Source organism: Octopus bimaculoides, chromosome 2 (genome assembly GCF_001194135.2).
Source record: "Octopus bimaculoides isolate UCB-OBI-ISO-001 chromosome 2, ASM119413v2, whole genome shotgun sequence".
Classification (NCBI taxonomy): domain Eukaryota; kingdom Metazoa; phylum Mollusca; class Cephalopoda; order Octopoda; family Octopodidae; genus Octopus; species Octopus bimaculoides.
In genome coordinates, this window is record NC_068982.1 from 91,903,236 (window position 1) to 91,920,629 (window position 17,394).

At 38.3% G+C, this 17,394-nt stretch overlaps 1 protein-coding gene across 4 annotated transcripts in view; it reads right to left on the reverse strand.

Annotated features, from left to right (window-relative positions):
• Positions 1 to 17,394, reverse strand: part of LOC106873936 (neuroepithelial cell-transforming gene 1 protein) — a 93,970-nt gene that overhangs the window by 19,486 nt on the left and 57,090 nt on the right. For all 4 annotated transcript variants that reach the window (XM_052978437.1, XM_052978436.1, XM_052978438.1 and 1 more), the window contains 3 exons: positions 8,961 to 9,075; positions 3,535 to 3,624; positions 260 to 418 (listed from right to left, as the gene is read on the reverse strand). In XM_052978437.1, the coding sequence (XP_052834397.1) occupies positions 260 to 418; positions 3,535 to 3,624; positions 8,961 to 9,075 (364 nt within the window). The remainder of the gene's footprint in view (positions 1 to 259; positions 419 to 3,534; positions 3,625 to 8,960; positions 9,076 to 17,394) is intronic.

Genomic DNA, 17,394 nt, shown 5'->3' on the forward strand with positions numbered 1-17,394 from the left:
ATATATATATATATATATATATATATATATATATATACATGTGTATATATGTGTACATGTATGTGTCTGGTGATATTTTTGTATGCACTGGTAGATATTCTTTATTATGTATGTTGACCAGGAAAGATTCTCGGTAATGATTGTAGTGATCTTAAGCCTTCTAGGAAAAGGTTGCTTATATATAGAATTGGGTGGAGTGCAATAATGTTTTTTTCTTTAAGGTGTAATGTTCATGTCTTTATGCTGTTGTTTAACTTACCTCACCACGTGTCAGCAAAAGAGCATGAACTGGAGTAAATTTCAAATTGCGACATTTCTTTGCTGTCCAGAAGTGATCCTGTGGTTGAGTGTATAGCAAAGTACCAACCAGAATATCATGGACCTCATGCTGGTTCCACTCAAGTAGATTCAATGCCGTCTGGATAATATTGAGCATACATAAAAGATTCTGAGAAACATATATTTATAAAACACTTAAGATGATAGCATGGAATATTCATTTAAACATTTATTGTTTGTGATATAAGTATCAAAATTTTCATAGCTCAGAACTGCAACCTGATTACTGACAATAAATGTTTAAGGGAAATTAAGAGGATTTTTTTTTTTATGGTTCTGAATGGCTAACACTTGTCTTCCATGCTGCAATTGTTTTAGTTTTAACACAAGATCTAGATCAAAACACTTGCCATGCAAGTACATCTTCATAAACATAAGATTAAACAATTCAAGTATAGTGGGGTGTGACTTAAGGAAATTGCACTTATCAAAAATAGAACTTACGAAGGTTAGAAAGAAATGAAGTAAGCATAACCTACTGCATATATATTTATAATAATCCAGTGTATGCAACTGAAGCATTATTAAATTAAAATTGTTATCTATGCATCATATATATACACTGTTGATAGGTAAGTTACTGCAGCTTTCATCTAAGATAAGATCCCTTATAGCTGTGTTATTTTTCAAAACACAGTATATATCGGAGAGAGATAAAAAGACAAAAAAAAAATCATTTGTTTTTTTTTATCAGTTTGACCTGGGAAATGGCCTTTAAGCTTTTAATGACTAGTGAGGGTGATATGGTTGCTTTCTTCAACAACTGCAAGAAAAGATTGCAGAGAGAATGCCAGATGCATTTCAGACTACTTGAGCTTTATCAGTAACGTGTATTTTCAGCCAGCCACATACCCAGGTGAGATTTGTCATCTCCAGGATAGGAAACAGAATTACACATGCAATGGTATCGTGCATGATAGAATTACATGTGCACTGGTATCATGAATAACTACTGAAATTTTATCTCAAATGAAAACCATAAAACCATTGCAACTTGCCTGTCAACAATGTATATATTAACTAGGTTACATAGAGAGCTATTTCAATTGGATACTGCTTCAATTATGCACACTAGATTATTCACTCAGCCCCATGGCTATTTGTAATACCACTGTTTCCTACATTGGAGACAACAAATCTCATTCAGGCAAGTATGTGTTAGTCACTGCTAGCAAGAATTTCGTCACCATTTGATAGTGTTTTTAAACACAGCACAGCCATAAGAGATTTTATCTTGAACAAATACCACAGCAACTTGCCTGTCAAGTGTGTATACATGGATGTATATTTACAATGTCATTTAAACTTATAGCCAAGTTGTCCAACTTACTTAGGTGTTGGATTACTTAGTCAAATTCTCTGTTGGTATTCATGTCTGGTCAGCCCTCTTTGTTTCAAGCTAAATCTGAACCAGTTCATTAGAGAAACAAAATAGACAGGTAAATAAGAACTGGACAATCAGCTCACATATTGTGATTCCAATCTACTGCAAGCATAATTTTATGTAATTTTCAGCAACAATTTTAGCTGCTCCAGTATACCTCACTGTTGAGAATAGCCATTTGATCATGTAGGAATGTTATACATGATAGACTAGTAGTCTGTCTAGTGGGAGATTTATCTCTCATCCGCCAATAACTATGAAACCACAGCTATACACCAGTCTGTAAGAACTCCTTGAGGATACAGGAGTCATTTGCATAGTATACTAAATATCTTTTTTCAACTATTAACTATGCAACATATACATGGCATCTATTTTCAACTAGGTAAACTGAGAAGATTAGAATCATAATGTTTTGCCAGGGAACAAAATACAATATTTTCCGAATTGTCAACCTGTTTGTAATATCAACCAAATTCTCTCAAAATCTGTCCTAGAAAAGGAAGGTCATATTGAACAATGATTGTTATACAAAAGATATACAAAAAGATGGCATAGTCACTGCTGATTGAATACAGCTGCTTGTCCATAGCTCTGCTCAGTTAAACAACAACAACAGCACAATACAATACATATAGTAAATTGTAGACTCTTGGCTGCAGTTTCTATTTGAACATCATCAGTAGAAGTAAATGTGGAGTTGGTTATCTTATTTAAAAGTCAGTTCACTTGATGCATTCACCTCATCTCATCTTCCTCTCCTCATCCCTGTCTCAACTCCCAGCGCTAAATACTTTGGGGATTCAAAACCAAAAAAGGAGTCTTTACATGGTAGCTCAACCTCCGAGAAATAACAGCCAAATCTCTCACTATGCTCTCTTAGAAAAGAACACATTTGAAAATGTGATTTTAAGTGCATTTTATTTATGAAAATGACAGGATACCAAAACTTAAATGCCTTTAATCATAGCTTCGCTTGATCAGGACTGACCTAGGGCTAAACAACAACAACTACTTTCCTCCTCAGAGCTGCAACTCACTGGAACTTTTACTCTGCTTCTGTTTTCCTTACACTTACTCCTTACTCACTCATTTCTCCACTTGTTATCCATATTGTATCCACCATCATTTCACACCTCTGTCCCAGTCCACTCAAGTTTTCCCTCTAACCCCTAAATTCACCCAGTTCTTTCTCTTCAGTACCTCATTCCTCTTGAATTTCTTCTCTCTGCAATCTTTTCTTGCAGTTGTTGAAGAAAGCAACCATATCACCCTCACTAGTCATTAAAAGCTTAAAGGCCATTTCCCAGGTCAAACTGATAAAAAAAAAAAAACATATACAAGAAACCTATGGAAGCTCAAACTCAAAAAATCAGCCTGACTGACTTCACCAGTCTTGAAGTGAGAACTGAAAGGTCATGGGTGTTATTTCCCCTATTCCAAGTGATTGATAAGAAAATTGTTTGTACACTTAATTATATACATTCTAATATTTAGTTTCATCTCTCTGAATTCAAATCTTGCCAAGGTTGTCTTTGCCTTTCTTCCTAGGATCAATACAAGTAGCATGATAGAACTAGTTATTAATAATAATTTTTAATCAATTATACTTACCTTCAAGGTGGTGAGCTAGCAGAATTGTTAGCACACCAGACAAAATGCTTAGCAAAATTACTTCCAGCTTTGCCTTTCATCCTTTTAGAATTGATAAAATATATACCAACTGAGCACTGATGTTGATGTAATCAACTAGCCTTCACCCCAAAATTTCAGGTCTTGTGCCTATAGGAGAAAAAATTACTTATACCTACCTTAACTAACTCAAATTTGTCTGTGGAACTGTGTCTCCGTAATTCAGAACGTTTTCGTTTTAATTTCATGGAACCACTGCTTTTCGTTTTCTGAGGAAACAAATTAAAATATAAACATTAAATGTTAGCTAAGGGAATTGGTCAGTTACAAGTTTACCATCCAAAATTCATACAAATCTAACAAGACAAAATACATTTATTGATTTTTTTTATACTCTTTCTTTTTCCTTTTTCTCTGTTCTTTTTTTGTTTTGTAAGTTACTCAGCAACCTCTTTAGAGCCAGTGGAATGGAAAAAGCATTCAGTATACAATGTGTACATCCAGCCATAAAGACCATACCAAAGCTAACACTGGAACTCAACCCAGCTCTGCAACTTGCCCACCTGTGAGGTCATGTGCTGTTTATCTTGATATGAGATCACCATGTCGCGCACACATTGTTGTGATGCATGTGCCTGGTGTACTCTTATCAGACGGGTAGTCATGATGGGTATATTGGGCTTACAATACCAGTGATTGCAGGAGCACTTGGAATGATCAAAAAAGGAACTGAAAATTATTTTAAAATGAGCCCTGGCTTACCATCTATGCAGGAAGTGCAAGAGATTGTCTTAACTGGTATGTCACACGTATTGAGAAGAGCATTGCCGCTGTGAATATTCTTTCCTTTTTTCCCCTTTTATCTGTTTACTTTTTTATCTTGTATTTTTTTCCTTTTTCTCTCTATCTTCCCTTTTTCTCTATCACACGACTTTGTAAATGAACAATCTGGTGTGTTTATTTTAATGGCCTACCAATGTATACAGGATGTTTCTCTTCCCTAGGTGTCAGGAAGACACTCAGCAAGAAATGGAAACAAAATTGAAAGAAAATGCTAATGAAAATAATAACAACAACAACAACAACAACAACAACAACAGCAGCAGCAACAACAACAGCAACAACAACAACAATGATGATGATGATAATAATAATAATAATAATAATAATAATAATAATAATAATAATAATAATAATAATTTAACGTCCATTTTCCATGCTGGCATGGGTTGGACAGTTTGACTGAAAACTGGTTAGCCAGGGAGCTGCACCAGATTCTGATCTGATTTGGCAGGATTTCTACGGTTGGATGCTCTTCCTAATGCCAACCACTCCAAGAGTGTAGTGGGCGTTTTTTACATGCCACTGACATGAGTGCCATTGACCTGACACCAGCATTGGCCACAACTATGGTCTCACTTGGCTTGACAGATCTACACAAGCACAGTATAGCGCCAAAGGTCTCAGTCACCTATCACCATTTCCATGAGGCCCAATGCTGAAACAGTGCTTTTTATGTGCCACCAGCATGAGTGCCAGTCAGATGGCACTGGCATCAGCCATGATTATGATTACACTTGGCTCAACAGGTCTTCACAAGCACAGCATGTTTCCCAATGTTTGAAGGATGCTTTTTAAGCGCCAGTTACGTGACACTGGCATCAGCCACGACTATGATCTCTCTTGGCTTGACAGGTCTTCTCAAGGTTTCGATTGCTTGTCATTGCCTCTGTGAAGCCCAACATTTGAAGATCATGCTTCACCACTTCATCCCATGCCTTCCTGGGTCTACCTCTTTCACAGGTTCCCTCCATCATTAAAAGCTTCCCTCCATCATTAAAAGCTTCCCTCCATCATTAAAAGCTTCCCTCCATCATTAGAGGGTGCCTTTTACCAATTTACAAGGCCTGAAATTTAGGGAGAAGGGGATAGTCGATTACATCAACCCTAGTGTATAACTGGTACTTATTTCATCAACCTCAAAAGGATGAAAGGCAGAGTTGGCCTTAGCAGAATTTGAACTTAGAACATAAGGACAAACAAAATGCCACAAAGCATTTTGCCCAAAGTGCTAACATTTCTGCCAGCTCACCGCAATAATAATAATAATGACAACAACAATGACAACAACAATGACAACAACAATGACAACATTGTTATTCAGTATGAGAAAACATTGTTATTCAGTATGCAAACACATGAATATGCAAAATAGATATGCAAACAGGTATCTTGTTTGCATATGAAAGAAGCACAACAATCCAGAACTTACTACAGTAGCCGGCAAGCAAGTTTTGGGGTATTTCAATAGATTATACATTTTGATACATTTCAGGAATTCTATTGTTTCCATTCATTAACATTGGATTCTTTCATTGAGAAAGAGCCTTTTTTTCTTTTTCTCTCATTGTTGCTATTTAATTATTTAATGATAGCCATACCATTCTACCTCATTTCTTCCCACTGGGTCTGGGAACCAATGCCACCACTTGGATCAAGGTTCTGGGCACAGTGATCAAGTTGAAGGACTGACCAAAACAGGGTGTGCATGTATCAGCAGAACTCCACTTCCACTCATATGGCTTTTACACACAGGAATGGCTAGTTGAGAATTTTCACAATCATATGAACCTCAATATGTGGCCACACATATTCCCTGATATAAAATCCCTACACCACTGAATTTGGGCATCATCTGTCATGTGAGAGGCTGGCCAGCAGCTCTATGAGCTGCTACTGGCACTGAAGGCAGATTTGTGGAGTAGCATGTTTTTTTTTATGTTTCTGTATGGTAAGAAACTTGCTTCACAACCACATGGTTGCGGGTTTGGTCCCACTGCATGACACCTTGGGCAAGTGTCTTCCACTATAGCCCTGGGCTGACCAAACCTTGTGAATGGATTTGGTAGATGGAAACTGAAAGAAGCCCTTCATGTGTGTGTGTGTGTGTTTGTCCCTCATCACCACTTGACAACCAGTGCTGGTCTGTTTATCTCCCCATAATTTAGAGGTCTGGTATAAGTACTAGGTTTTAGAAAAAAAAATGTACTGGGGATGATTCATTAGATTGTGCCCCAGCATGGCCACAGTCTAATGACTGAAACAAGTAAAAGGTAAAAGGTAAAAGATAAAAGATGTGTCCCATTTTTCAGGAGTGCTGCTATAGTTTATGGACACCCCCACCACCAAACTGATATTTTTGGGGGGAATATGTTGTTTATTCTGTTTTATGTCAATATTGTTTTGTTTTGTTCTCACTTACCCAATCCTTCCTGTATATTTTCCATAACACATTTCTACATCATAAATAATCCAACTGGCTTAGCAGCATACATTTTCACAAATATATTTATGTAAGTTTTGCCCTGAGTGTTCTAAATTAAAACCTGAAATTATTCTGTTTCTGAATAATGTTTCATTTTAATCTGTTTTCTGAAACTAAACTTTTGTGGTTGTCTCTATGAATAATATTAGAATTTCCTCTGATACATTTATCAAAATGAAACAACAGGATTCAAAGGAAGTAATGACAGTGCGATCAAATTCTAAGTAACTAATGACAGTGCTATCAATTCTAATTCTCTCCAGTTGGTCCTCTTTGCAATCCCCACGCAAGCCAGATTACTGACGATCCCAAAGTATGTGCAGAACTCATTGTTGAATGCTATGCAGGCATTTTTACTGTTAAAAACCAAAACATACCATCTCCACCACCCCTGACACCAAATTCCATAACAACTATGAAATTTACACCTGTAATGCTGCAATGACACCTTAAAAATAAGCACAACTATGCCTCTCCTGGTCTTGATGGTGTTACATACCTGCTTCTCAAACATAGTGGGTACTTTCTTCTGCACCAGCTTTCACTCTTCTTTCAGTTCTGTCTTAACAATGGTGCTAATCCAGAGCAGTGGAAAACTGCCAGTGTCATTCTTCTGTTCAAAAATGGTGACTGCACATTGCCTGTCAACTATCATCTCGTCAACTGTCTGATGGAATCCTGTGTCAGAGAAACACTCTGGAACTTCTGGAATTTTCACAGCCTTATCTGGACCTAGCAATTTGGATTTATCCCTAACTCCAGCTGCTGTGACCAACTTATCAAGTTTCTTGAAGACATCATGTGGGTCACTGATGGCGACTCATGGGTGAATGTTGCTTACCTTGATTTTGCTAAAGCTTTTAATTCTGTGCCACACAAAAGACTTATGGCAAAACTTTCTGCAATGGGTGAGAAAGATGATCTTTTTAACTGGTTGGAGTCCTTCATTCTCAGCCAAAAAGAGGTAGTCACAGTTGTAGAACAGCATTCTTCACTCTATGAGATGTCATCTGGTGTACTGCAGGGATCTGTTTTTGGTCCCCTTTTGTTTTGTTGCATACATTAATGACATAGATGCTAATTTAAAGAATGTCACAGTCTGAAATATACAGATGACATCAAGCTACCTATAGATCTTTCCTGCAATTGAACCTGGACACAATGCAACAATGGATCACAGACTGGCAACTCAAGATGGCTGTGAACAATTGTACCACCATGCATTTTGGGAGGAAAAACCCAGCATCCACATACTCTCTCCACAACACTAATATCAAGAAGTCTTCTTGTGGACATGATCTGGGCATTACTGTCAGCAGTGATTTGCTCTTGGCTTGTCAAGAAGGCCAAGGGTGTCTTGGCATCACTCAACAAGACCTTTGTCAGTTACTCTCCTGGTATCTATTTAAAGCTGTATATGGCTACAGTGTGGCCACACTTAGAACTTACATCATCAGTCTGGAACCCCTATCTTGCTCAAGACATTGACCTCCTCGAACCTGTTCAGAGACATGCAACCAAGCAAATACCCTCCATCAGGCATCTACCATACACTGAACACCTTGCTCTCTGGGCATAGATACATTGAAGCTCCAACATCTGGCAACTGACTTAGTAAACACCCACAAAATTATTAACCATCGCACCAACAACCACCTTGAACACCTTTTTGAGCTCCATGTGTCTAACACATGTGGGCATGCCTACAAAGTCAGAAAACAGCACAGCTCCCATGACTTTCAGAAACATTTTTTCACACTCAGAGTTACTGAAGCATGGACCAAACTCCCTGCATCAGTTGTTAGTTGCTGAGACATTGCATCTTTTAAAACCTGAAATTCACCAATACTATGCTTGGTAACCACCCCCTCCATACGCATGCACACATGTATATCATGACTCATAAACTGTGCAGTTTCCTGACTTTTGTACATAATTCTATGTACTGTACATGAACCTTTGCTGAGTTGTAGTGCACCTGAGCACTATACCCAATAATTTCATTACAGTTCATTATTACCATTGTTATTATTATTATCATTATTATTATTATTATTATTATTATTATTATTATTATTATATCCTGATCGCCACTATTACCACCACTAACCACCAGCATTACCAGCACTCAACACCACTATCACCACTATCATCACCAATAGCAGCACTATAATTGCTATTAGCAACAACACTACCTCCACCACCACCACCACCACCACCACCATCACAGATGTCATCAGCATGCTAAAAAATGTTACAGATGTGAGAGAAAGTACTTACAGCATTAATCTCCTCCAATATTTTTTCAATTCCAACCACCGCTTCATGTAAGAAGGCACAGTCTTCATGTCGTGCTGCTGTTGATTTATAAAGGCGGTTCAGTAGAAGTGGATACCTGAAAAAGAGAGAAATATAAATGACATTTGGCAAGTTTTTTAGAGTAGTGGTCTCTAAAATTATTTTGGCACAGAATCCTTTAAACAATTTTCTTAAAGATTGCAAAACATGCTGCTAAATTTTATGAACACCCCCACCACCACCACCACCACCAACAACAACCAGTTTTAAATGAATCAAAATTATTTTAAAAAGAGAATAGACAGACAGATAGACAGATAGGCAGGCAGGCAGACAGACAGGCAGACAGACAGACAGGCAGACAGACAGACAGACAGACAGACAGATGGACAGATGGAAGGACATATAGATAAATAGATAGATAGACAGACAGACAAACAGACAGAGTAAGAGAGAGAGAGAGAGAGAGAGAGAGATGGACAGATAATTAGACAGACACTCAGATAAAACCAACTGACTTATTTTGAAAATGACAAATAGCATTTTATTAACTTCTATTAAAAGAACACAGAATCTTTTTCACAGAACTGAGGGTACGCCAGGAACCAACCCATTTTATAAATCCTGGTCTAGAGTAGCTGTAAGATCAGTAGTTAGGGGTAGTTAGGGGTAGTACAATAGATCTGTGTAAGTTTAATTGTGCCTGGGTTGTATTAGCAGCATTCACATGCATTGATACAAACACACACACAGACATGTGTGTGTGTGTGTGTGTGTGCATGTGTGTGTGCGTGCGTGCATGTGTGTGTGTGTGTATTTATATAAATATAAGAATAATATGATACAAGGATGGAAGATACCAGGCATTAATAGCAGATCACATTTGTTTCTGCACTGGACACCTGCTTTAAGTTGCTGAGTTTACATTTATATATCATTATATAAGATTATTATTTAGAATTACTATATAACTGAATATTTTTCAGCAACAGCTATTGTGGGTTCTTTATCAGGGAAAATGCAATCAAACATTTAAATGCATGATACAAGACTACTATTACAGAGAGAGAGAGAGAGAGAGAGAGAGAGAGAGAGAGAGAGAGAGAGAGAGAGAGAGAGAGAGAGAGAGAGAGAGAGAGAGAGAGAGAAATACAACTTAATTGATTTAATTCATTAAGGAACTAAGTGAATCAAATTGAAACACTGACACCAATTGGATCATGTTCTGAAATTTTTCTCTATGACAAAATCCTGCAGCAAGTACCATTCATCATCTGATTGTACAGAAATGTGTTACAAATAGATGTATGCATCTTTATTCTGATCCACATTGTTTTATGTGTTAATGCTGATTTAATCATCACTTGTCAAGCTTCAGTATACCTTAGCAAATGTTTTGTTTGCTAATTTTTATATAGGAATAGAAGTCCCAATCTAACTTTAAAGGACATGGTCACTATCTACCATGGAAGAAGCAAAATTGAGTCAGAGTACACACTTCCAATTTTTAACATTTTTTTTTTTTTGTAACGGTCGACTCGGAACTGGTACGGACCGGAGGAATCCGACTGTCTAATTAAAACAGAGCATCGCGCAGCCAGCCGAGCCGCACAGGTGCGCTTTCTTTTGACATGTATGTTTGAAAAAGCAGGCAGTATAACTGAGCAAAAAATATGTTTCTCAAAATTTCAAAATTTTTGAAATCAAAAAATGAAAAAGTTACAATTAAATGAATAAAGTCACACAGAATAAAATATATTAATGAAAGTCATATTTAACATGCTCAAGCACACTCAAAGATAGGAAGACCTTCTGCTACAGAAATAATCCTGTGACAAAATTCTCATTTTAGATGACATAGGAGTATTTCTGCAGCAGAAGGCTTTCTCATGTCTGAATGTGTTGCAACATGTTAAACATGACTTTATACAAATATATTTCGTTCAATAATGTTTTGTGCAACTTTGCTCATTTAATTCTAGCTTGACCAAGCTTTATGGACATCTGCAAATGGACCATGTAGTGTTCTAATATAAGAACAGATTGATACTTATCAGGCCAGGTTTGGACAGATTTGGTGTTCATTACTGATAAATGAGAAAACATAGAAATGCATGTGTCCTATGAACAAATGATATCATTTATGGCCCAATGTGTGTTTCTAATTTTCCACAACAGAAAGTCTTCCAACATTGAAGCATGTTACGCATGACTTCATACAAAAATATTATGTATAATCTACAATACAAATTTATAACTTCCTTTTTATGCCATGTATTTGTGCATGTATACAAATTATGAAATCTTTCTCTCTCACTTTCACTATCACTCTCTCTCTCTCTCTCTCTCTCTCATTCTCTTTCTCTCTCCTTCTCTCTCTTTCTCTTTCTCTCTCTTTCTCCCTTTCCCTTTCTCTCTCTCTCTCTCTCTTTGTAGTGTGTGTGTGTGTTCTGAATACAAATTATATTTCTTTCACTTTGTATACTACATATAGAAGAAAATGATATTTACTGTTGAAAAAAAATACAGAAATAAGATAGCAATGCTGTCACCTGACCTACTTAGAATAAGATGCACAAGTCAATAATGAGATTTCTCAGCCCTCCTATGTGCATCCCCCTTTTTACAGTGCTACAATGTGTATTCCCTTGTCCCAGTTCTACAATATACTTCTCCCAACTCTACATTGCGTTCTCCTTTTTTCCAGTTCTTCCTATTAAGTGCTCTCCTTCTATCAGCCCTACATTGTGCATCCCTATAAACAATTCTTTTTATACAAATCACTCTAGCCATCACTTTCTTATCAGAACTGGAAAATGTGATTGAAAATTAGAATTAAATTGCATGCAAGAAATTTCTAATTTTATTGTCATTCATATATTATCCAGCAAATATGCTATGTGGCCTTGCTTGTCTCATAACTTATTGATCAATGTTGTTTATACAGGTTGCAACATGACACGCGTAGGCAGGTAGTGTGTGTTTATGTGTGTGTGTGTGTGTGTGTGTGTGTGTCTATGAGAGAAAGAGAGGGGAGAAGGTAAGAGAAAGTGAAATGAAGACAGAAAGGAAGAAAGAAAGAAAAAAAGCACTTATGACTGAACACTACTTTTCTGTATTGTTGCTAGGGTGGGGCAATGGTGTTAGTCTTCTCCAGACAGCACATTTGGGTCGCCTGTATAAGCTAGTATAAACTTTGGGACCTGAGTGGGGGGAGGCAAACCCAAGGGCTACTCTAACTATGTCACTCGTACTTCTTAAACGTCTTTTAACTATTACCCCTTTTCTTTTTACTAGTATGATTTCATCACACCTTTGTTATGATTCAATATTACCCTCTTCCATTTTTAATGTACATGCACATTATTTCAGACTAGAGTGATTTTGTTCCAGGTATTAATATGACATAAGTAACTAAGGCGGCAAGTTGGCAGAATTGTTAACACGCTGGGCAAAATGCTTAGCAGCATTTCGTCCATCTTTACATTCTGAGTTCAAATGCCACCAAGGTCAACTTTGCCTTTCATCCTTTTGGGATCAATAAAACAAATACCAGCTGCATACTGGGGGTCAATGTAATTGACTTAGCTCCTTCCCTGAAACTGCTGGCCCTGTGCCAAAATTTGAAACCAATATGATATAGGTGACTACTTACCAAAGCATTACCCTAATATAAGCAAATACCATAAGAATTGATGGAATATTTTTGATTTTGTTTAATTATTCACATTTCAAAATTTATTATTATTGTTGATGTTATGGTAACTGTTATTGTCATTGTTGTTATTGTGATTGACAAACCGGAAAGACAGTTAGGCATCTTGGAAAGACAAGAGGACTGCTCAGAAAGACGAGTGGACAATAGGAAAGACTATCGACACCAGGAGAGACTGGCGGAGGCTGCGGACTTACAATCCTCACCTTTGTAATATATTTTAACAACTACAAATGAGAATGACAGCCCCACGATTGACTGAGAGGGGGGAGTCGAGAATCAATCAAACCCAGTTAACACGGAAATGACCTTGGACACAAGTACGGCTATTCATTCGAACACCGAACGAAGTGCAAACAACTTTGGATGCAAGCTGTGCTGTAGAACCTTTGCAACTGTGAGAGGCTTGAAGATACATCAGGGAAAGACTTGTGAGAAGAAGACAGAGCAGTGTGGATCATCTGATCGTAAAACATGTGGCAAATCATCCCCGGACTCAAACCACAGTGGATCGATAAATGCTACAGCAAAGACCTCTTCCTGTCAGGTAGTACTCAGAGGTGCATCAGGTAGTACTCGGAGGAAACCGAGGGTTTTGTGGCCTGCTGCTAATGAGAAAGGGAAATATAAAGAGTTTGAAAACAAGGTGTGTTGAGCTCTTTATAAAATTACAGGCTCTACAGTGGAGAAACTGGGAAAATTAACAAGCTCAATTCATGACACAGGGAAGGAATTGTTTGGAATGAAAGAGAGTATCCGATTAGAGAAAGGAAAGCGTAGACCAAACAGGAGGATCAGGAAAATGAAACAGTTGAGGAAGGAAAAGACCAGCCTAAGAAAGCGATGGAAATGTGCTGCAAGAGATGAAAAACCTGGCCTCGTGCTGCTGTATAACGATTTGAAAAGGAAATGTCGTTATGCGCAACGGCATATCCGCCGATATGAGCATCGAAAGAAGAGTAAAAGGACTCAGGGACAGTTTCTGAAGAACCTGTACAGGTTTACTAAGAAGCTGTTCACTGAACCGAAGAGTGGTTCTTTATCGTGCACGAAAGAAGAATTGGACGCTCATATCAAAGAAACCTACAGCAATTCGCACCGTAACCAGCCAGTGCTTAATGATTTAGCCACTACATGATTTAGCCACTACATGATTTAGCCACTACATGATTTAGCTACTACATGATTTAGCCACTACATGGGCTAAATCATCTCTCAGAACCTGATATCGAATTCCAAATTGGGGACATCAGAGAGAGAGAGGTGAATGATTTTCGTAAGAAAAGCTAGAGCAAAGAGTGCCCCAGGAGGTGATGGCATCTCATATAAAGTTTATAAATATTGCAATCGTCTGTGAAAGAAGCTCTTTGTCCTATTCCGACAGTTGTGGCACAAAGAGACTCTAGTAGAGGATTGGTGTAAGGCAGAAGGTATATACCTGCCAAAGGAGGCCAATGCAAAGACTTTAAAACAGTTTAGGCTGATATCCTTATTGAATGTGGAAGGCAAGATCTTTATGGGAATTCTTTCGAGGAGAACAGTGACATATTTACAGAGTAATGGATATGTTGATGAATCTGTTCAAAAGGCCAGAATCCCTGGGATCCCTGGATGCGTTGAACACTGCTTTTTGATTTGGAAAGTGATCCAAGATGCCAAACAGAACAAGAGAAGTTTGAACGTGGTATGGCTTGACCTAGCTAATGCACATGGCTCAGCACCACACGAATTACTGATAAGAGTCATGGACCACTTCTACATTCCAGACAAAGTGATCAAAATAATGAGGATGTACTATGACAGTTTCGAAATGAGGTTTACAGCTGGAGATTTTACAACAGATTGGCACCGATTGGAGATTGGTATTGCTGCTGGCTGTACAATATCTGTCACGTGGTTTATCTTAGTCATGGAGATGATTTTGAAAGCGGTGGATTTTTCGGAACAAATCGCCCATGCACCATCGCCTAAGAATGCCTTCATGGATGACATGACACTTCTAGCTACAGATAAACAAATCATGCAGAATGCCCTCTTGAGACTAGACAAACTTGTGAGGTGGTCAAGGATGCAGTTTAGAGCAAAAAAGTCATGTAGTCTGACATTTGTTAAGGGAGTGCAGAAAGAATTTAAGTTTCGAATAGCAGAAGAAAGCATTCCAACAGTCAAAGAAGAACCCATCAAGAGCTTGGGGTGTGTATACGCTGGAACATTGTCAGATAGAAGTCGCAAAATGGAAATTATGAAACAAGCCGAGGCTGGATTATCAGCGATTGATAACTCGAAGTTACCAGGTAACTATAAAATTTGGTGCTTGCAGTTCGGTTTGTACCCGCGACTTTCATGGCCACTCTTAATATATGAGGTATCCTTGTCACGAGTTCAAATCATTTAACAAAAATGTAATGTGTTCATTAGAAAGTGGCTAGGCCTACCTCGGATGTTGAACAGTTCAGCTCTTTATCGTAAAAGAGGTTTGTTGCAGTTACCACTAGCGTCAATAGTCGAAATATACAAACTAGGGAAGATACAGACGGTGATGATGCTGAGAGAATCGAAGGACATGGAAATCAGGCGTAACCCACCAGAGGTGAAAACAGCCAGGAAGTGAAAAGCAGAAGCAGAGGCTGATGACATCTTGTCTTCTCTTATACACAGAGATATGGTGGGTGCAACACAGAACCATTGGAGAGGACTTGGTTTTGGCACAGATCAGTTCAGGCTGTTTGCAAGTATGATGCGGAGCAAACACAGATCTGTTGTTAGCAACAGTATCAAAACAAGAGAAGCAGAGAAAAGAGAGCTTCATTTGATCACATGTAGTCAACAAGGACAGATGAAGAGATGGGAAGAACATGTTGTTGAGAGGAAAATACGTTGGGATGAGATATGGAAGTGGACGACATCTCGGCTAAGTTTTCTCATTCGTTCATCTTATGATGTTTTGCCGTCACCTACGAATCTAGTATGATGGAATGTCTCAGAAAATGACATATGCTAATGCGGAATGGTCGGAACACTGAAACATATTCTTTCCAACTGTCCCTTAGCATTGAATAGGTATACATGGAGACACAACCTGGTCCTGAAGGTTATCTTCAATGCTATGAAGAACCAAATTCATCTCAACAACACTGAGAAAAAACAGTTGAAAGTACCATCTAGAGATTTTATTACCTTCGTGCCATCAGGTCAGCGGATCCGTTTCAAGAAGAACAAGATACTTCCTGTGAGAGATGAAAAGTGGAACAGCTATTGGGAAGTGACTGCAGATTTACCTGGGTGCCAAGGATTCTTTCCCATCCCAGTTATGGAAAAACCAGACATTTTAATGTGGTGTGAAAGAAGGAAAGTTGTAAATCTAGTTGAGTTAACGGTTCCTCATGAAGATAACATGGACGCCACGTGGGCTCGTAAGATTGACCATTATGTAAACCTCCTCGAGAAATGTGAAGACGCAGGCTGGAAAGCAGAGCATTTTCCAATCAAAGTTGGATGTAGAGGGTTTGTTGGACAGTGTGAGATGACTGTTGTTATCGTTAGTCCTAACTCATCGTAAGGTAATTACCACCATGACCGATATCCAAAATACAGTGGAGAAGGCTAGCCACTGGATTTGGTTAAAAAGAGACGATGAGCGATGGCTAGAGAAATATTGAGCTTTGTTTTTAATAACCAGTTGATCTAGCAAGCGGGGTCTCATATCAGTGAGGAGGGGGGGCACATTGATGCCGTCGAGTGGTAGGCCCCAAAACGGCGCGCATTCTCTCCTGATGACCTCATACACTTGCTGGCTTCCGGTATGCAGAGTTCTCGACTGGTAGCACTTGCATGTGCATGTTGTTTGCAAGACATCTATAATATTACATTAAAGTTTTGGTAAATTTATTGAAGAACACGCATCTCAACCCCAATGAAAAGTAATTATTTCTCTTTGCTTCTTTCATGTGCTAACAACTAATCTGACCTCTGAACATGCAATAAAGGACATTTTTCCCCAGAAAATGAAAGGAGATGGTGAGATGGGACTGTTGAAATTCAGAAACAACTAACTTTGTAGAAAAAGGAGACGGGAAGGTGAGGGCTGAAAGACCACTGGAGTTTTGAAGGCTTATATGCATTCGGTAGGAAATTATATTCTTGGTATTTTTTTTTTTTTATTGTTGAATTATTATCAATGAATCTGACCTTCAAACATGTTGCAAATGACCATTTGTTTTTTTTGGGGGGAGGGGGAGAATGACAAACCCTCTGATCTCTCCATACACACATGCACATTTCAGAGTTTTCTTGTTTTTTTTACAATATTTCTTTTTTATAAGTGTTATCAATGAATGATCTTCAAAACAGTTAGTAATTATTCATGTCTTTGTTACATGAGTGGGTGGGGATGGTGTTTTCTCTGCAATTAGAACCGTCTTGCATTGGAGGTGCAATTTTTTTCTGGGTATTTTGGTGTATATTCAATGCATAAAAGCTGAACATTAGAAGCATCAGTTGTGGTGTGCAAGAGAGACGATTGCGCTGGTATGGACATGTGGTGAGAATGGATGAGGATAGCTGCGTGAAAAAGTGCCACACCCTAAGAGTTGAGGGAACCCGTGGAAGAGGTAGGCCCAGGAAGACCTGGGCTGAGGTGGTGAGGCAAGACTTTCGTACATTGGGCCTCACCGAGGCGATGACTACTGACCGAGACCTTTG